Source organism: Apteryx mantelli, chromosome 3, assembly GCF_036417845.1.
Source record: "Apteryx mantelli isolate bAptMan1 chromosome 3, bAptMan1.hap1, whole genome shotgun sequence".
Classification (NCBI taxonomy): Eukaryota; Metazoa; Chordata; class Aves; order Apterygiformes; family Apterygidae; genus Apteryx; species Apteryx mantelli.
This window is the reverse complement of record NC_089980.1, coordinates 41,138,385-41,160,413: the sequence shown is the minus strand read 5'-3', so window position 1 is coordinate 41,160,413 and position 22,029 is coordinate 41,138,385. Positions and strand designations below refer to the sequence as shown.

Sequence of the window (22,029 nt, the reverse complement as noted above, 5' to 3'; positions counted from 1 at the left end):
GCTCTGCCACTGTGTTGTGACCTTCAGCTGTCTCTTACCCCTCTCTCTCTGCTCCATCACCCAGGCGTGACCCAAAGGCTAATGAATCTCTGGCATCCTCTCTCTGTGGAACTTGCCTTGCCACTCCACAGCCCTTCCTAACCAGTGCTCACTGACCCCTGAACAGCAGCACAGCCAGGCACAGCCACCACGGATGCACAGCGCTGCCCCCAGGGCATCTGGTCATGGGGCTGCACCTCAGTCTTAATCACCGTTCTACTTTGCGCCACTCCCCCCCAATCCCCGCCCGTTCCTAACCAGCCCCGCAACCCCAATCACAGAATCACAGAATCACAGAATCGCTGAGGTTGGAAGGGACCTCTGGAGATCACCTAGTCCAACTCCCCTGCTCAAGCAGGGTCACCTAGAGCACGTTACACAGGATTGCATCCAGGCGCGTTTTGAATATCTCCAGAGAAGGAGACTCCACAACCTCTCTAGGCAACCTGTTCCAGTGCTCTGTCACCCTCACAGTGAAAAAGTTTTTCCTCATGTTCAGATGGAAGTGTCTGTGTTTCAGTTTGTGCCCGTTGCCTCGCGTCCTGTCGCTCGGCACCACTGAAAAGAGTCTGGTCCCATCCTCTCGACACCCTCCCTTCAGATACTTGTACACGTTGATAAGATCTCCTCTCAGCCTTCTCTTCTCCAGGCTAAACAGGCCCAGCTCTCTCAGCCTTTCCTCATAAGAGAGATGCTCCAGTCCCCTAATCATCTTTGTGGCCCTTCGCTGGACTTGCTCCAGTAGTGCCACATCCCTCTTGTACTGGGGAGCCCAGAACTGGACGCAGTACTCCAGATGGGGCCTCACCAGGGCTGAGTAGAGGGGGAGAATCACCTGCCTCGACCTGCTGGCAATACTCTTCCTGATGCACCCCAGGATACCATTGGCCTTCTTGGCCACAAGGGCACATTGCTGCCTCATGGTCAACTTGGTGTCCACCAGCACTCCCAGGTCCTTCTCCGCAGAGCTGCCCTCCAGCAGGTCAACCCCCAACCTGTACTGGTGCAAGGGGTTATTCCTCCCCAGGTGCAGGACCCTGCACTTGCCTTTGTTGAACTTCATGAGGTTCCTCTCCGCCCACCTCTCCAGCCTGTCCAAGTCTCTTTGAATGGCAGCACAGCCCTCTGGCGTATCAGCCACTCCTCCCAGTTTTGTATCGTCAGCAAACTTGCTGAGGGTGCACTCTGTCCCTTCATCCAGGTCATTGATGAAGAAGTTGAACAAGACTGGACCCAGTACTGACCCCTGGGGGACACCGCTAGCTACAGGCCTCCAACTAGACTCTGTGCCACTGATCACAACTCTCTGAGCTCTGCCATTCAGCCAGTTCTCAATCCACCTCACTGTCCACTCATCTAACCCACACTTCCTGAGCTTGTCTATGAGGATGCTATGGGAGACAGTGTCAAAAGCCTTGCTGAAGTCTAGGTAGACAACATCCACTGCTCTCCCCTCATCTACCCAGCCAGTCATTCCATCATAGAAGGCTATCAGGTTGGTTAGGCATGATTTCCCCTTGGTGAAGCCATGCTGACTACTCCTGATCACTTTCTTGTCCTCCACATGCTTGGAAATGGCCTCCAGGATGAGCTGCTCCATCACCTTTCCAGGGATGGAGGTGAGGCTGACTGGCCTGTAGTTCCCTGGGTCCTCCTTCTTGCCCTTTTTGAAGACTGGGGTGACATTGGCTTTCTTCCAGTCCTCAGGCACCTCTCCTGTCCTCCATGACCTTTCAAAGATGATGGAGAGTGGCTTAGCAATAATGTCCACCAGCTCCCTCAGCACTCATGGGTGCATTCCATCAGGGCCCATGGATTTGTGGGTGTCAAGTTTGCTTAAATGATCTCTAACCCACTCCTCCTCCACCAAGGGAAAGTCTTCCTCTCTCCAGACTTTCTCTCTTGCCTCCAGGATCTGGGGCTCCTGAGGGCTGGCCTGAGCAGTAAAGACTGAAGCAAAGAAGGCATTCAGTAACTCTGCCTTCTCTGTATCCTTCGTCACCAGGGCACCCACCCCATTCAGCAAAGGGCCCACATTTTCCCTAGTCTTCCTCTTGCTGCTGATGTATTTGAAGAAGCCCTTCTTGCTGTCCTTGACATCTCTAGCCAGATTTAATTCCAAACGGGCCTTAGCCTTCCTCGTCGCATCCCTGCATACTCTGACAACATTCCTATATTCCTCCCAAGTGGCCTGTCCCCCTTTCCACTTTCTGTAGACTTCCTTCTTCTGGTTGAGTTTTGCCAGGAGCTCCTTGCTCATCCATGCAGGTCTCCTGCCTCCTTTGCTTGACTTCCTACTCATAGGGATGCACCGCTCTTGAGCCTGGAGGAAGTGATGTTTGAATATTAACCAGCTCTCTTGAACACCCCTTCCTTCTAGGGCCCTCACCCATGGGATTCCTCCAAGTAGGTCCCTGAAGAGGCCAAAGTTTGCTCTCCTGAAGTCCAGGGTTGCGATCCTACTTGGTGCCCTGCTGCCTCCTCGCAGGATCCTGAACTCCACCATCTCATGGTCACTGCAGCCAAGGCAGCCCCCAACCTTCACATCTTCCACCAGTCCTTCTTTGTTTGTTAGTACGAGGTCCAGCAGCACACCTCTCCTTGTTGGCTCCTCCACCACCTGTGTCAAGAAGTTGTCACCAATGCTCTGCAGGAACCTCCAGGACTGTTTGTGCCTAGCTGTGTTGTCTTTCCAGCAGATATCGGGGTGGTTGAAGTCCCCCATGAGAACCAGGGCCTGGGATCGTGAGGCTACTTCCAGCTGTCTGCAGAAGGCCTCATCGACTTCCTCATCCTGATCAGGTGGCCTGTAGTAAACACCCACAACAGTGGCACCCATGCTAGCCTGCCCTTTGATCCTTACCCATAAGCTCTCGACTCGCTCTTCATCCACCCCTAGGCACAGCTCCATACATTCCAATTGCTCTCTCACATAAAGAGCAACTCCACCACCTCGCTAGCCTGGCCTGTCTTTCCTAAAAAGCACGTAGCCATCCATGACAGCACTCCAGTCATGCGAGCTATCCCACCATGTCTCTGTAATGGCAATGAGATCATGGCCCTGCGACCGCACACATATCTCTAGTTCTTCCTGTTTGTTCCCCAAGCCGCGTGCATTGGTGTACAGGCATTTCAGAGAGGTGATCGAGCATGCAGGTTTCCCAGGAGGGGTAAAAGAGGGTCCTCCATAGCCACATCCCATGCGCACTTCCCTGGCTGCATTCACCTGTTGGAGGCATCCTGACTTGAGCAGTCTTTTGCCAACTACCCTGGCACTATAACTCTCCCCTTCCCCCATCTTTCCTAGTTTAAAGCCCTCCTTACCATGTTGGCCAACCAGTTGGCAAAGACCCGCGTGCCCCGCCTCGTGAGGTGGATCCCATCTCTTGCCATCAGTTGTCGATCTTCAAACAGGGTCCCATGGTCGTAGAAACCAAAACCCTGTTGCCAACACCAGCGGCGCAGCCAGTCGTTAACCTGGAAAGTCCGTCTCCTCCTCCTCTCATCCATCCCCCTCACTGGCAGGATTGAGGAGAAGATGACCTGGGCTCCCAGACCCTTGACCACCATCCCCAGAGCTCTGAAATCCTGCTTGATGGTCTCCAGTTTGCCCTTGGTGTCATTGGCGCCCACATGGAAGAGCAGCAGTGGGTAATAGTCTGAAGAATGGACGAGCCTAGGCAGTCTTTGCATGACATCTCTCACACGAGCCCCCGGCAGGCCACAAACCTCTCTAGACAAGAGGTCAGGTCGACAGATAGATGCCTCCGTCCCCTGCAGCAGGGAGTCCCCCACAACAATCACCCGCCGCTTTTTCCGGGCGTTCCGGCAGGGCACAGGGTCTGTTGTCCCAGGTACTTCCCTGGCAGCCATGCCCATCTCCTCCTCATCCTGGAGGGCACTAAACCTGTTCTTCAGCTTCAGGTCTTCAGGAGGAGTAGGAGCCTTTCTCCTCCCACGAGCAGTGTATCACACCACAATCACAACACAAGGCAAGGGCAGAGCTGAAAACAGGGTCTTGGAGTTCTAACTCACCACCAGCTGTTTTCTCAGTGCTGTCTGGTTTACAGAGCTCTCAGTCACTCCACAATGGCTATTATGCAAGCACTTATATGATGTAACAGGGGCAAGGGCAAGCATGGCAGGAATTTATGAAAAGCAGGTAGCATTAAATGTTCTTTAATGAAGCCGAAAAAAGAGACATATGGCAGTTCCTCCTCTAGCTGCTATGGACAGGCTGAAGGTTGGCTGGGCTTTGCCATTAAACCCAATAAAAGCAGGGCTAAAAAGAACAGTGTCTAGAGCCAGACATTCGGCTTGGCTGAGAGGAGCACGGGGGGTGCTGATTGCCCCAACAGACAAATACCCATTCATGCCCTGATTTAGCTGAGGACCTGCTTCATTGAGCTCAGCAGAGATGTGCTCATCAACAGGAGACAAAGAGCCAGTATCTTGTCTAGGTTACTGGAGCATTACAATCTCCACGAGAGGACTTTGCCCAGTAAGTAACCCAAGGACACAACTGGGCAGGGAGATGAGGCTCTCTGATTGCCTCCAGGGGCAAGTTTGGGTTTAAGCACTCAGTCACATAGTAAAGACAATCAGGAGGGTTTGACAAACTGTTGGCAAGCTGCAGTTTGGGATCTCTGCTGCCTGAGATGTCAGGGCTGTTGATATGTATGAATACAGATACATCTCAAGAAACATGGTCTGAGGATCAAATTCAAAACCTCAGTTTTGCTCACACTGTCTCACTTTGGGCAAGTCACATTCTTTGCTGGTTTCTCAGTTTAATTCACTTTGAAATTGCAATCATGATATTTATCTGCATCTAGGATGCTATATTCAGCAATGCTTGCAAAGCACTTTGGGAGCCTCTGATGGAAGAGGCAACAGGTGTGTGTGTGTGTACACAGAGTCCTCTGACTTTTTGAATTCTTTGCTCCTTACTCTGCAGTCAGAACCAGAGATTTGCACCAATATTGCTCTGTCACCTACTATGCCTTGCATTTGTGAATAGCTCAGGCCCTTGTCTCAAGCCAGCATATCTCCTGCTCAGCTCCAAGCTGAAAAGGTCCCTTGTTTTAAGAGAAGAAAACCCAGCATGTTTCTGCCCTGGCCTTTTAGGATGCAGACACTAGAGATAAGAAACGGGGAACTCATTCCAGGGATCTGGCCCCTGTCCAAGCAGAGGGTATTCTCATGCACTGATAAGATCAAGGCAAGAGCACAAGAGGTTTATGTTCCGATTTAGAATTCTTATTTTATTTTTACATAGCAGAAAACATCTCTGATCAGGCTTGTTATCAGATCAGCCTTGAAATCCCTACTCCCTCTCTGCCTGCCCCAACATGAGCTCTCAAGATACCCAGGGACTTGCCAGTTGTGTCTTCTACCCACCTACTGCTGCTGAGATAAGCACAGCTCCACCAATCCCATTCAGAGACTCCCTGTAGGAGTATGTGAAGGAAGATCAAAAATAGGGCTAGATGATGGAATAGTAACCCTCATTCCAAGAGAGTCTGGGGAATTAAAGACTTGTGGTATTATTGAAAGATTCTGGAAAATAGGTCTCAGATTCACATTCACAGAGATGGCTTGTGGTGGACTTTTCCACGTAGTCCAGTAGAGTGCTGCATGAAAAATTGCAGCTGACTGTGCCTGGTCCAGGACTGAGGCAGTTATGCCCCATGAGCACATGCTCATACAGTCATTGTCCTTTCAGAGCTAAGAAAGTATCTTCACACAACACCCCACTGCACCACACAGACAGGCTCTGGATGTTAAAATACCTGCACATGTGCATGTGCCCCTCTCATCCACACCTAACACTGGCTTCTACTTACACACACTACACTGGCTGACTCTTTGGGGCACCGGTTACCACATCTGCACACACACATTGCATGCTTCATCACATAACACCCATGCAGGTCCACTCCTATCCCACACCCTGTACTGACATGTGCTACGCTATATGTATCCATTATGCACAAATCCATACTTCATACACGCACTGTCACCTCTGATTTATCTCTGCTTGCTTGCCCACTGGGGCTGATCCTCCTGTTTCTTTATCCTCTACAAACTAGGGGGGGAGGGGGGAAGAGATGGGAGGAGATGTTTTTTTTTCCCCTCACAGAAGGCTGTGACCTCTCACAGTTGCTGCTCCTGAAAATGTTTCAAAGATGATTGAGTCACTGCATATTTAGGAGGTTTATTAATCTCTTTACCTTAATCTGTCTAGGTTCTTAAACTTGTCACATCACTGTCCCACCATCCTGCTTAAGAAGAACTGCTGGGTGAGTGGAAAGGCTGTAGGCTAATACTGCCTGAGCTGGCCCACAGGAAGCTGAAGTACAGGGAACAATGACAGGGTGGCATCTTAGTGTTAAAGCAGCACGTGCAAAAACAAAATCCAGCCCAGGTCATCTGCTCCAGAAAGACTCCTGAGGAGCATGAACATTTTCAAAGGCTGAAACAGTGTTCCAGCGCCAGGGGACAAAGATACTGCCTCTCCACCTGATATTCCCATGGGAGGCTTTTCTGGCAGGAGAGGGACAAACAGCATGGCTGGGAAGATGCATGAGACAGCATCACCTTGTGTCTTGACACACCGGCAAAGCCCAAAGATGTCAGGGCAACAAAAATATCAGTCAGGATGGTATTTTTAAAAGTCAGCCTTATCTCACAACCACGTGAGACACTGTCCTCATCAAGAGCAGTATGAAAATGCTTCATTGACATTACTGGGCTAAGCATGTCTCCTGGCTGACAAGTCACTATCACCATCGCCCTCACACAGGAGGGAAAAACAAGCCATGAGGGAAGCATAATCCTTTCCCCATCAAGCTATTCTGCAGCAGAAACATGGGGAGAAAGCAGGGATCCTTGATTCAAACCCCCTGCACAAACCATTAGGCAGCACTGCTTTTCTGTCTGCCTGCTCCTCAGATCAGTTCATTCACTGCCTCTCCATCCACTTCTACACTGTCTGGATTTTGCTGCCCACCTGAGTTCAGAAAGAGACTGCATGTTCTTTACTTATGCTGAGAAAGAAGTGCTGGTATAGCAGGGCTTCTCAGGGCTGCAGCGACACAAGCAACAAGCAAACTGGTGCACATGGTGACATTTCATGTTCAGACACGCAGACAGTTGTCAGGTTCCTCCTGTCACAGCTTGTCAGCCCACTTGCTATGAGAGGTCCGTCTTCATTTCCTCCACTCTAACCACAGTGCCAAAGTCGCAACTGTGAACCTGTGTCAAGAGAACCCCAGCAGCAGAGAACCAGGCGTCTCACCTTGCCTCCTGCTGTCCCTTCAAAATATTTTACTCCTTACAGCTCAGAACAGCCCTCCCTAGTCAGCTAAGGTCCCTGATGTGCTCTGACTCAGTTACTGAAAGTTGAGCAAGAGCCTAGCATCACAGAATTGCTGAGGTTAGAAGGCACCTCTAGAGACCGTCTAGTCCAATCCTCTGCTCAGAGCAGGTTGCCCAGGACTGTGTCCAGTTGGGTTTTGAGAATCTCCAAGGACAGACACTTCACAGCTTCTCTGGGAAACCTGTTCAAGTGTTCAACTACCCTCACAGTAAAAAAGTGTTTTCTTATGTTTAGAGACAGAATTTCCTGTGTTTCAGGTTATGCTCATCACCTCCTGTCCCATCACTGCGCACCACTGAGAAGAAACACAGTGCCAAGCAGGTCTTACTGGCTGGCTTGAGGTGGGAGCACAGCATCATCCTTCAGAGGTACTGACCTCCCTCCAGCTGTTTCCAGAGCTGAGGCACCTCGGAAAGATATTCTGCCAAGGACCTGCTGCCTCCTTTCTGCACTGGATACATAAAGTGGGGATTTGCAATCACTTCAAAAAATGGAAGTAAAAATGTTCCTTTACCTAACAGCTCTGCCACCATGAAAAACCAACTAGAGACTGTGAAGTATCATGTGCTATTGTCATGGAAACCACACAGGCACCTCAGGTAGAGAGATGCATTGTCTCAGCTTGGCAAGGTTGACTAGAGAAACACGGATTTTGCACCATCTGTCAGAAGGGCCTGCTCTCAGTTTCTGCTATTTACTTTAGTGCAAGCTGACGTGGGCTCAGTAGGGAGCAAAAGGATAATTCAGTCTCTCAGATTCTCCAGGGGCACAGAGCAAGCTGGAATAATGAGCTCACGGTGTCAGGGGAAACTGACCCACCGAGGTGTCACTGAAAGCCCAGCGACTGGGGGACTGCTATCAACCTTCACTGGAAATAACTACAGTCCAGGGACATTAAAAAAAAGACAAGATCAAAAGCATGTGGGGCAGGGAAAAAGGAAGGTGACAAACAAGTTGCACTAAAACAAAGTGGCAGGATTAGACACTCAGGAGGTCTGAAGGACAGGCCACAGTCTGGGGAGAGCTTACAGGGCACAGGAGATAGCTCCATTGACAGCAATTCAGGCAGGAACACAAGAGAATACATAATAGACCAAGATTAATATGTACAATCAGGTATCGGGTCATGGCGGGGCTACTAGAAGACAGAATTGAAGTGCCCTGGCAGAAGACATAGGAGGAATAGAAAAATACCATCCAGCTCTGCACAAGACTGTGGCCAGCCCTATCTGCTCCTCCTCCCAAATTCACCCACAAAGTAGTGATGGGGAGGGGCACACAACAGCATGGAGAGACACAGTAGCACTTCTAGGTACACAAGGGCATCGGTCCCATTTTCTGCTGGGCAAAGTGTACACCCTGAAGGATCTAGTTCTGTCATTCATCCCTCGTTCAAGGCATCATTGCTGGCTATAATTACTGCAGTGAAAGTAGCAGTTCTATCACAAGGGACATCTGTTTTCTTCTCCCTGAGCTGTTTTTGTCCATGTATCACAAACACGTGGAGGATCACAGGGGGCTCAGTGGACTGAGGCATGTCGTTTGGCTGCAGCATGCAAACTCACACACAGATCTGCCACAATGCCATAGAGCACTGACTGACACAGAGCCAAGGTACCCACAAAGGAAATAAAGGTTGACTGAAGAGTCAGAGGATGGGGTGCTAGAGACAAGGACTAAGAGGTGCAGGCAACACAAAGTACAAGCAGGAGAGTCTCGAGCAAACCTAGCCCTGCTAGGTATGCGTGCACTCAAAAGCAGGAGATGTTCAGACACTTGCAGTGGCATCCCAGCTGCAAAGTCTTCCAAGCAACATAGCTCTCTCCTCTGGCTCATCCAGTCCCATGTCCCATATAGTTCTGCAGATGTCAGTGCAGCATGCAGCTACAGTCTCTTTCCAGAGCTATCTACCAGTACCTCTCACTCCTGCTGAACACCACTTACTACCTCAGATCAACACTTTTCTCAGTCAAGAAGGATCCAAATGACACCCTACAGGGCAGTTATCCTTAACTGTATGAACTCACAGCAAGGGATGTAGACCTTAACTCCAAGGAATCTTTGAACCTATGGTCTCCAAAATGGAAACACCAGTGTATTATTAGCCTCATCAGCATCCACCCTAAATTGTAACTGCAGTCGATACTCCAGATTAGAGGCTTTTGTTATGCAGCTGATCAAGCCAAAGGAAACCTCCAGAAATCATCTCCTGGGCTCAAAGGTTCAAAGAGAATCACCACATTTAGAAATATGTGGAAAGATGAAGGAACTGCACCAGAAAACAGCAACTTACACGAATTTTAATAACTCTAGTCTTCACTCCACAATTCTTCTTGAGCAGCATCTTCTGAAAGAGAAGCAGAATCCAGGGATTAGTAGCAGTAGCAGGAAGGAACAGGAGAGAGGGATGTTGTAGGGAGTCTCCTTTCACCAACATGTGATTAAAAAAAAAAAAAGATGAACGGATGGTTAAGTGAGATGTGAAAGACAGGACTATAAGAATTACCAGAGATGGCCATCAAGCAATCAACCTAATCTGAGATTCTCTAGCCCAGCAGCCCAGCTTGTAGTCTTTTGGACACAGTACTCCATGTTTTAAAATAAAGTACAAGCAGTTCCACAGAGAAAGCGATGGAACAACTGCCTAAAAGGAAGTTTCTTCCTAATTTCTGTCATTAGTGGTTAGACTCTGCTCTGCAGCAGGTGAATTTTTCTTCCTTTTATGAAAAAAAAATTGTCTATTCAATGTAAATGTGGATGTTCCCATTATTTAATATGTATTTTGATTATGTTTATTTATTTAGAATTACAAAACAAGGTAAAAAGCACCTGCCCACAGTCCTAAATGCCTTTGCCATATACTGTAAGAGCCACTAAAGTTGTCATAACATACGAACCGCACAGTTTAGCAAACAGGACATACTTAAAACAGCAATTATTCTGTGTAACTACAGAAATGAACAGGTGAGTTGCAGCTCTATCCCAGTTCTGAGGTGACATTTTGAAAGCTGGCAAGCAAAATATTTTTTTCCTTCAAAAACCACTTAAAGTGAAAAAACAAGGCTTCAACAGAAAACAGTTTTTCCATAAAAAGTACTTCAACTACTTTTTTCATAGTGAAAATCTTGGTGGTGAGGACATGTCAGGAAGAAACTTCTCCATCAGCTTTTGAAAGAAATAATGGATTTTCCTAGCTCCTGACTGCTTTCTATTCTTCACAGTTGGAAAACTATGTGAAGTGTGGGAAAGCACTTTTCACCCCTCATTTTAACAAAGCAATTGAGGTTTTTTTCAGCTGGAATTCTTAAGACAGAAGACTTGAGGAAAAATGTCCCGCCATCCTACTGAAGTGGAGGGTAAACAGTGAGGCCTTACTGCTTCATCACTCCCTCTTATTTGTAGTCTTCCTTCTTTTTCCAGCAGAAAACAAGACAAAAGCAACACAGTGCAGGTAGCCCTGGAAACTCAGAAAGCTTTAAAAAAAAACAAAAAAACAACACAACTCTCACAAGAAACAAAACTGAAGCCAAAGTTCAGGTGAAGAAAAATTATTATGTTTCCAAGAGAAAGTTCAGCTGGAGGAAAAAAATCCCATTCCTCTACCAGCTTCCATCATTTTATGTCACATGAACACATCTTTGCAGTGTACACCCACACTGCTGTCCAGGCCTTGGAAAGGGGACTGAAAACCCACTCGCTATTTCTATGTGCATCAGCCTATCAGACCCGAAATCCAACCCTCAGCACACTTACAGACTACTGTATCCCTGGAAAACAAACAGGCACTGCAGCATGTCTTGAAACCTGTGAGTTGTTTGGGGCCTTAGGAAAGTGCACTTCACTGTCCAAGCACACGTCAGGGAGAAGGGTGATGCTGCAAGGATTTTGAGCTCTTTCTTTCAATCCTTTGGCAGGCGAATCTTACTGCTGCTTTCATTATTCATCAAAGGGCTCCCCTGTGGCCATCCCTGATGCCTCTGCCCCCTAGGTCTGCCTTGGAAGCACAGGCTCCTGTGTCAGCACAGCCCCAAGCTCTCTAACCAGAAAAGACTCCAACAGGTCTTTGCACAAACCTAGTGGAAGGAGACAAAGAACTGCTGAACTAGACTAACCCAGGCCTGTGCTCTCCAGCTACGCAAGTAATTCTCTGCTAATTCCTATAAAACAACGCAGAGCTCTGTTCCCAGCTGTGCTGCAAGGCAGTTATTGTAAGACTGGCATTTGCTGTGAGGTTACTGCCTTTTTTAAGACCCTCCACAACCGCTCAGTGAAAAAGAGTCAGGGGAAGGGAGAACCTGGTGGGGCTGAGAAATCCCATGGGTATAGAGAAGGACAAAGTGAACAGTCGTGAGGTCTTGCAAAACTCTGGTCTCACCATAAGCTTTTTGTATAAATCACAGCGAAATGCTGCCTGGTGGGGATGAGGAAAGGTATGCTAGATAGCGCAATCCAAAAGCTCACTGATGGAATAAAGTCTGTGAGAGAAAGAGTGGGGTTGAGCAATGAAAGTGGGAATCAGGATTCCTGGTTTCAAACCCTATCCTTTGGAGAATATCACTGTTAGAGCAGGGCCTGGACAACCAGAACATACCCCACCACATCCCACTTGACACCAAGCTGTGTGGTTCTGGGTGAGACTCTCAGCTTCGCCGGTACTTTGTTGGCCAGGGAGCAAGTACAGCACCTTCCAGTCCAACCCAGCTAGATCCACTGACTAGGGAGGTCCTATCCATAGCTCCTCTGATGACTCCATCAGGGTGCCACAAAGACATTTTTTCCCAACTACAAATTAGCAGAGGCACCAAGACCTTAATTTTACTCACCCTGGCCTCCTATTAAAATGCATAGGAAGGAACAACAGAGCAAAACAATTGCGGCTGTGCAGCTACCTTTAGAGAAGATGACAAAGATTGACTGAAGAGTTTGAATTAGCCTATGGGTGGATGGACAATCAGTCAGACTTCACCAAGAGCAATTCAAGTGCTCAGTTTTATCCCAAGTCCTACACTACTGGCAGAAAATGGAGGTGCTCTTTTAGCTGATGCTGTAGTGATGAGCTTTAACCCTATGAGGAGCTTAACACTATTCCCACTATTGCTAGAGTTCAAAGAGGTCACAGTGTGCAGCAAGAGTGGGATGTCCTAGACAACAAGAATTTGTGTTGGTTAATAATGATCTCTGGTATGCCTCTTGAAGGACTTAGTAGTAAAATCAAGGCATGACATCCCCTCATTCACAGGGTGATACATACACATGTAAAGCTGCAGCATAAACCTCAGCAGAATAAGCTTTCTGAAATTACTGGGTGTTCCTACTTCCACTTAGACTAGAAACAGAGCAACAGCACTTATGTTGCACTCTTCCAGCTTCACTACAAGGATCCAAGAGCTTCAGAAGAGACAAAATAGAGGGAGAGAAGGAAGGGACGGAGAATAAGCTAGCCACACAATCCTTCAGCTAAAAATGAAAATACAAAAGGCCAGTTCCCAAGTGTTACTTTATCAAACCAAATCCCTTCTACTTCACCTGTAGCCACATGCTCTCTGCACAATGCACCCAGCATGGTAAAGCCATGATTTACAAAAAGTCATGTATCTGTATGGTTTTCCATCCCTCAGTTTTCCCTTTCCAGAGTCAATTCCTTCCCAAACCTGAGTACAGACTTTCAGATTAGGAAGCTAAAACATACTGCTGCCTAGCAACAGCCCAGGGACATTCCAAGGCAGCCTGTTCTCATCCTAACTCTCTAGAGGTTTCCATGTCACAAGTCAGCAACGAGATCATTAATTCCTATTCACATAGCTGAAATAACATTTATTTGCCTACAGGACTCTTAGTAGTCTAAATCCAGGGAGAATGGTCTATAAAAAAGGTAATGTATTCAATTTAGTAACTGTGGGATTACCCCTAACTGCCAGGCCAATCTGGAAGCACGGTTGTAGTTTCTCAAGTTATTTTCTGGGAGCTGTGACAAGAAGAGGAGCAGTGATCTGCTCAAGGTCACAGAGTATATTAGTTGCAGAGCTGAGAATAAACTGTAGGGTTTGGTTTCTGAAACCTTTTCTTCCACCTGCAGAAAAGGAAATGGAAGAAAAAGAGGCAGCATCAGTGCTCAGCCTCCCTATTTCAATTAAAAAGTCCCTTCTGTTGGTGTCAGACAGAACTGTTGGCATTAGAGCCAAAAGTTAGAACTTGGAAGTACTATTATTTGCATGATGGAAAGTTTATTTTATAATTTACTGTGGCTTCTGCTTAAAAGAAGGAAATGAAATGACTAAGGAAACATGGAAAGTCTTTTTGAGGGTATAGGAGTTGTGCCTTGCTTTAAAAATAAGGCCGAATTAGAACATTTTAGGGTTAAACTCCCAGAACACAGCAGAATCAACTCAGCCTAAGAACCCTCCCACCAATCCCACCTCCTGTTACACAAACACTTTCTGTTCATAACCCAGTGACTCCCTCCATCCTGGACCTGGATTTAAAAGAAAGTTGCAGGGATTGGAAATGATCCCTTAGAGGGTTGCATATTTGCTGAATAAAACACTGTAATGAACCCCTGAGCTGATATAGCCTTGCTACACATCACTGCCACATCAAAATACCACATTAACAGCAGAGATGAAACACCATCCCTGCTTCTCTTAAAGCACAGCCCTTTAATTCAGCCTTGCTTTGGATGAAATCTCCAATTAAGTAGTAGTGCTCTAAGTCCTCTAACACTGATTTGAACAGTTCTGAACCTAACCCAGCCGGTAAGTGGTGCATGCACAAACTGTATTATAAAATATAATAACAAACAAAATATAGCTATTCTTAAGGCAAAGTTACTCTAGGAATAGCATAATCCTTAAGCATGAATTTGTGTCACATTACTGCAGTTCAAAAGTATTAAAAACCTGCAATGAACAATTTAAAGGCTTAATCATAGCTTAATTTTCAAACATTTAAGAGTACGGACAATCTCTTAAATAAGTGTACAATATAAAATATCTTTCTGTATATTAATAAACACTCTTCCTCTTAGGTCTGCTTTTTATATACACTTTTCTATTTTTATAATGGTTTCATTTTCACTACCTCCATAAGACAGAGTAACAGCTCTTTTGTTTGCTGATTTTTTTTTTAATTTTATTACCTACTGGTAGTTTTAAACCTATGGGCCTGTCTTCAGTGAGATGCTGTTTCACTATTACTATTTTTCCAAACAAATTTAGTTGATTTGGTGCAAGTGTGCATAGGAACTCTCAATCCAGCTTCTACTATCTACCTACCTATCTACCATCATTCTACTAATTTACATTAAACTAGCAAGCTTCATCAAATGCTAAATATCGATGTGCAGCAGCCTCATTCCGATTTAAAGATTTTGCAAGGGTTTGCACTAATTTAATGAAAAAGACTTCAAAATCAAAAATCTCTATGTTCAGTAAACGTGCTGTGCCTTGACTCAAAGACCAGGCACTTAGGAGAACAACAACCATGCCAGAAGTTTGCCTTTCCCTAGTTTTGCTGAGGACCCTCCAGAGAAGGGCTGGTGCACTTTGACTGACACATGGCAGAGTTTTAAAGCCTTTGCCAGGAAACAAAGTTTTAAGCAGACCAAATAAAAAATTGATGTCTGAATGCCTATCATAAAAAATAAGTATAGAAATAGATTGAAGACGTTGCTTTGTTTGTTTGGAAAAGAAAAAAAAAGAACCAAAGAGGAAACATTACAATGCCCCAGGAAACACTACAATGTAAAGAGAAACTGCACTTTTTAAATCACAGCAGAAGTTTTCAGACAGGAATTGGTAAACAAAAAGAAAGGGAAATCTACCAAAAGGACAGACTACCCCAAGGAATAGTTTACTCAGTGCGGCTCTGTAACAAAAGGCTGGTCGAATTCAGCATTGGGCACAAGTAACAGGCAGTCACTCCTCACCTGTGGCTGAGATGAGGACAGGGAGGAAGAAATCGTGCTCAGTGATGTGAGGTCCACACAGATAAAGAAAAAAAAAAGAAACGAAGCCACAATGATGAATTGGCTGTGCCATCTGAGAAGCAGAGGGGTGAAGAGGCCACAAAGAAACCTCTCCTGTGAGAGCAAGGTGAAGTGGACACCATTGGAAGCAATGCCAATGTGTGAGCTCCAGTCCAACGCCACTCCTGGTGCACGAGCTCCAACCCAATGCCACTCCTGGTCTCCATGCTCAGCTGGCTGAAGCAGCGTGGCCCCACAGCCCTTCTGTCCCAGGCAGGCATTCGAGAAGCCAGGGGCCTGCCTGGCCTCCCCTCTCCAGCCCCCAGAGCTGGGCTTGGGCTGGGAACAGCGGCCTTCCCACCAGCTGGCCCAGCCCCAGAACAAAGCGTGCCCCCTGCCCTGCCATTGTGCAGCTGGGGACAGCATACTGAGGGTTAATGGCACACAGGCCAGGGGTACAGCTGCAGCGTGGTGGGTAGATGAGGTCAGGCCACAGCACAAAGTGGCTATTGTGCGGCAGGCTGCTGTTCCAGCCTTCTGCTTGACCAAGTCCCACCTCCATCCCACTGGGTGGCATGGGGCAGGCTGGCTGGGGGGGGGGCGCAGGGGGCAGGGGCTAGCCACAGAAAAGATGTTGCAGGGAGGAGGACACACGCAGGCAGACAAACTGGTAGCAGCCTCACACCATCAAAAAGACAGGTATTTCAAAACGGCCCTTTCTGAAGCACAGACTGAACTAAAGGAAGGGGGTCAGCTGTCCCCAAGGGTGGCTCTCCCCCACACTGCCTGCCCTGCCAGAAGCCAGGTTTGAAACACCCGCAGGGCCCCACCAGAGCTCAGCAGTGAGGCTGAAGCTTCCAGCATCTCCCTGACCTGACAGCCGCAGGAGTCTCCACAAGAAAACATCATGGCCTGGATGCCCTGTGCTTGTGCAGTCACCTGCTATCCAGCAAAGTGGTGCAAAGTAACCCCTCAGCATAGCCCTGCTTTACGCCCACCCAGCAGGGCACGAGGGATAAGGGAACAGGGCCCTGGCTCTACCATCATCCCACTGATATGGTGTTGGGCACCCTGCAAAAGCAAAGCTGGATTTTCCCTCCTGATCAGTTTAGGGATAACAAGTGAAAAAAATTTGAGAACTATTTTGTAGGCTGATTTTGGATTGTTTTTTAAATTCCTTGGCACTGAGCACTGGTACTAGGATTTGGGCATCACCTTGTAGCTCTGCAATACAAAAACTGTAAGGAAGAGGAGTAGGTCACAGGCTTCTCTTTGCTGCTGCAAAGCTGAAGCAACTCCACCAAGTGGACTTATCCTACTTGGACAAAATCAGAAGGAGCCTCAGAGAGAAGGGATATCACAGAGACAGACAGGCACATCTAATTGATACTGATCACTAACTAGCCATCTCTGAGCCAAGAAAGTCAGGGCTCAAACTCTCAGACACATATGATTTCTGATCAACACAGAAACTAGGGGACCAGGCCTTCCCCAGCTGTCATCTGAGGGTATTCTGCATTTGTCTTGCCCTCTGTACAGCGCTACGCCAGCCAGGGACTGCCCTGTGCCTGAGGAATGCCCCACTGCCTGGACCCAAGGGTGTAAAGCTGCGGTACCCAATGTGTTCCCATGTCATACTTGGACACCAGGTCTCTGCTCAGTCTGTACCCAGCAGAACATTAGGAGAACTGTATTCTGGCTACAGTCTTAAGTCACAATTATCATCTATCATAGTCTGGAGAGTGCTTCACAAGAAGTTAAACCACCTCACATCACTCTAAAATACTGGCTAATTCAAGTGTTTTGGCCAATAGTCCCTCCCTATAAAAACAAACTGAAGCATCCAAAGACTGTAAGCTGTGGTGGTACTGTGGAATACTCTAAAAAGCCTTTCAACTCTTTAGAAAGTTATTTCTATTTCATTATTTGTTAATTATTACTAATTACTAATGCATTTTTCTGTCATATTTGTCCTTACTCTATGAGAAACCCCTTCAAAACATCAACACATTTAGTCTCCTGACACTTTCATGTAGGACCCCTACCTCCATGACATAGGGCAACCTCAGTTTTCCAGGCAGCATGTCTGGCCACCAAGTGCTATGAACCAATGGCCTTGACTTTAGAGAGAATACTGACTGCTTAGTACCTCTGGACAGGGCAGCAGAGGAAGTCCTGATCACATAGTGATCAACACTCAGAATAAATTCAACTTAAGTAAATTAAATAAAAAAAGACCAAAAATGTGTACACCAAGGACTTGTCCGGGATCACACACTCAGCAGATGGTGAAGAATGAAAACCACAACAAAATAACTTCTGTGGTCACAAAATCCCCTCCAACACGGTGTCATTAGTCACCTGATTTTATGCACTACTGGCAGGGGCTCAGCTATCACTGCTGAGGGGAAGGAAACGGGTAAGTACCTATGGCAAATATGGGGGAGGAAAAAAAAAAAAAGACTATGACCCAAATTCCCAAATTTACTGATTCACAGGTTGGTCTTAACCATAGGAACAGCAAGTCTTCCTACTAAGGATTGCTCTGTAAATGAGAGTGAGCCAGCTGAACCTCAATCTAGAAAGATGAGCAGGTGATCGTAACAGAGTGGCACAAGGCTGCTGGGTCTGGTTGATGCCTGCTACAGAAGAGTTTGAGCCAAAGCCTGCTCAGGAAGGCCTGCCATCTGGCAGAGCATCTGGATTCCCACTGCCCCCAAGGCCCAGAGAGCAGATAACATTATTCAGTTTACAGGCTGTTTTTTGGAGCACTCCCCAAAGACAACCCTAAAACCACAATGCAAACACAGGTACCTGCTTACACATTTACGGTCTAAGCAACAGATTTTGTGCCCGTCTGTAGATGACTCCGGCTTTGTGCTGCTCCTGGGTCATCTTTGTGGCATACGGTTTGCCAAGATGCTCTGGATCTGTACTGAAGTCTTGTTTCCCTAGGCACAGATGAAATGGGCCAGATTCACCCTGGCACTTTTGCTACTAGCCCTTTGATTTGAATTTGGGGACCAGGGAACTGAACACACTATATGGAGAGTGTCTGGCTCAGCAGCCACTTCCCCTGCTGGTCTGGCAGAGTCTGAGTCTGCTGATCTGCAGGGTACATCAGATGGTTCATCTATTCACTCCTTGCCAATCCAAATCCCTTACTGAGTTTTCTTTGAGGCCTGAAAAATGCAAAACTCCATTTGTGCAGGAAACAGACCTGACTGAAAACTCCAGCACCTGTGGAATAACAAAAATATAAGGAAGGGGCAGGATTCATTAATTCCCTATCACTCATCTGCACATGACAAAATTACCAGAGTTCAAATGCTGGGCTAGCCCCTCCTGTTCACTAGAGCTTAGCAAACGGAGGAGTGTGAAGGGACAGGAGGTTCTAGTTTCACAGCTGGCAGGCATGGTAGAGGCTCCTGAGAAAAAGCTTACAAGGCTTTTAATTCAGAGTTGCCAATGTGACTGTTTCCTCCCTTGATTCCTGGTCTTGGCTCCAAAACTGTCCACAGGGAATGTCCAGTCTAGTCTAACATATCATCTGATGTCTCTACAGTTTGTTTCACTTTCACAGTTCCAGCTTGTGACTGTTAACTGAAGTCCTGGCTTGGATGCGACTACAAACCCCTCCCTTCGCACTGATTTTTGCCGTTGGCAGAGTTAGACTAGGAGGCGTTCTGCCTCCTACGCCATTATCCCATTCCCTTCAGAGCACTGCTGCAGCACATGGGAGACAGCGCTGCTAGGGGCTGATCTCCTCTGCAAGGTTCAAAACAAGCAGCCCCAGACCCTTCTGCTTGTTTGCTCTTCAAACACTGTCCCCCAAGCATACCAAGAAGGGGTTAAAACATTAGTACAACTCAGGCAATAGAATTAGTACAACTCAGGCAATAGAATAAACACAGTTTCCTTTAAGCAAAAAGGCATAGAGAAGGCTCTGAAAGTCACATAGCTCTATACCAAGGGGAAGAAGAAAAAAGCAGTGACAGGTACAGACTCTTGTTAACTGTGATGTCACTGGGACACAAGGAAAAACAGGATTCACAGACAGCTGCTGCAAACCCAAAGCACATAGGCACTATCAAAGCATATCCCAAACTACCTTAACACTGTCCTCAGCTAACTGAGAACACCACAAGACACTAGAAAGGCTATATGGTTTCACAGACCAGTCAACAGGGCCTCATGCATACCAAACAGGGAACAGACTGGAAATTTGGGACAGCAGCTTTCCAGAAGAGTCCTGCACACTCACACAGGTTCTCCCCAGCAGACAAAAGTATAGCTGTACACATTGACATCAAAAGAAAAAACAGCCCCAAATTGTTTCAAGTCTCTAAGCTAATTTCTTCATGTTTTAGAGTCAAACTGAATGTTTTAGATGGTGATATCAAGTATTTGTGGTTAACAGGATAAGTTCTTGGGCCTGATTGCCTGCTTGCCAGCCCAAAAACCTGCCCTAAAGGATATAGCTAGCACAAGGGACTTCCCAGGAGGTAAAAGAACTACACTATTTATCTCTAATCATCCACAGAAAATGCCCAATGGAGAGCAATGGGTTTGTCTGGGGAGAACCTGGAGTATGCACGTTTTCAGCTGATTCTTAGCCAGAGGGGTGGTCTCAGTGGGACTTCTCAAAATAGAGCAACATGGGTTTACTCATTGCACTAAATCATGGAAAGGATTTTTCAATGGCATGGAGGGCAAGCATAGCCTGTTTTTCAAAATGGAAACCTCAAAAGGTGACTTTGAATCGCCTCCTGTCCTCTCTCCAGTTGAGTGCAGTAAAGGATCTTACCCCTCGGGAACCTTTGCCTTGGGTTCAGTCAGTGCTGCTGGGGGCACCTGCGAAGGCAATTTTAAACAGAAAACACACAAGGTCATATCTTCATATGAGAACTTTGATTTGTGGATGGTGGAGAAACTTTGAAGAAGTGAAATGCAGACTGACTGCATAAACAGCAAACATAAACAGGGAAGCCAAAACAAGCCTGTCTAAAACAAACAAACAAACAAACAGACAGACATCCTGAGCCATGAGGCCTGCTCGGGCAAAGTCCTACTCCTTCCCCCTGCCCCTCCAACACACATGTGCACGTCATGTCTGCAGAGCCCCACAGCATATTTCAGAGTCTTCTTCTTTCACATGACTATGCGTATTTGTGAGAGATTCTATTTGTTTGCACAGGCACATGAACATAATTTTACATAAATAAGTACTGGATTAGAAGTTACAGGCCAGATGATGATCAACAGACAGACCAGACCAGAAAGACCATTTTTTGTCCTCATATAAGTATCCAAGAGGTGGAAATAGTAGAATATTAATAACCACAGAAAGAAATGATGAAATAACCCAACTGTTCCCACAAGCTCCACCCTACAACCTACTTGTTCCCCTGTTTCTTTCACCCCTTGAACCTCATGTATACATTAGTGATAAGGGAGCACATTGAAGGGGCTGGCTGGCTAATAGGATAAAGGCCTCTTATCCAGGGAGCTAATCCATTTATATACCATGTAATTAACTACTGCACTCAGAGAACATTCTCCCGTGCCTGTGACCTGCGCCAGGCCCCAGTGCAACACTGCCTGCCCACACCTGTCTCACAGCACTCACGAAGCTTAGAGCTTGTGACAGAATTCGATCTACCACCATTGAGAGGGCTGGCGTAAGCCAGCATCCAGGTGAGCAGCTTGCAAGGATTTCAGAGGAGCCCACAGCCCCTGCCTGGTGCTTTGTCCTTCCTCCTACATAGGTATACGGCTCCCTTCAGCACCGCTGTTGAGCACTCCTAGCTTTTGGTACCCTTTTGCATCCTCTTTGTCTAAGTCTTCATGGCTGCACATGGCCCAAGATGGCACAGAAGCTGGTCCAGCAAAGTCTGTATGACGTGAGGAGCAACGAAATCAGTTCAGCAAGCAGTACTTTTCCCTGGACATTTCAATGCACTGAGTTTCAGCATCTCCACTTGTCCATGGGTGCCAGCACTGGTCACTCAGCACTCCTGCTAACATTTCAAACCTCCCCCACACAGGTGCAGCAATGTGCCTGCTCAGAGCCAGAGGTAGGCCACTACACTTCCCAACAGGCAGTAGAAGGGTACAGTAACCCTTAGAGCTGCACCCACTAAGAAAAAGCTGGAGAACTGCTCACTTAGCGTATGCCAGTCCATTGTCTGCATCAAGCTCCACTCTCCAAATATCTGGAAATAAACCTTCAACTTAATCACCTGTAAACTACATACCACAGCCTGTATAGCACACACCAGTGCTCATAACACACATATCAACTTTAACACACAAATCATTTAGGTCTTTCTTTTTTCATTCAGGATTTTAGCCCACTTCATGCTTATGGAATGGTCACGACCAAGAGGGCTTGTTCATCCTCCACACTGGAGAAGGGCAAAAGTTCAGATCACCTCATTAAAAGAAGAAAAAGCAGAGTACAAAGGCAGATCTGAGTGTCTCAAGTCCAAGTTCATTAAGATCCTCTGGGCAGAGAGAGGTTAATAATAAAAGAAAGAATTTATACCACATTTATATGAATAGCTTTGAGGGTGTTTGAGAGATTTGGGTGCTTGCATCTAGAAAGCAAATGAACCAGTGATTCAGTTCAGTAGGGTTTTATACT

General features: G+C 46.8%; 1 protein-coding gene across 2 annotated transcripts in view; it reads right to left on the bottom strand.

Annotated features, from left to right (window-relative positions):
- The window catches only part of LOC106485571 (uncharacterized), a 62,738-nt gene that overhangs the window by 7,895 nt on the left and 32,814 nt on the right, over window positions 1-22,029 (bottom strand). Inside the window, exon 4 of one of the 2 annotated variants that reach the window (XM_013943982.2) lies at window positions 9,714-9,767. The exons of the other annotated variant lie outside the window; for it this stretch is intronic. Coding sequence (XP_013799436.1) covers window positions 9,714-9,767 — 54 coding nt within the window. The remainder of the gene's footprint in view (window positions 1-9,713; window positions 9,768-22,029) is intronic. 2 annotated transcript variants of the gene reach the window in all.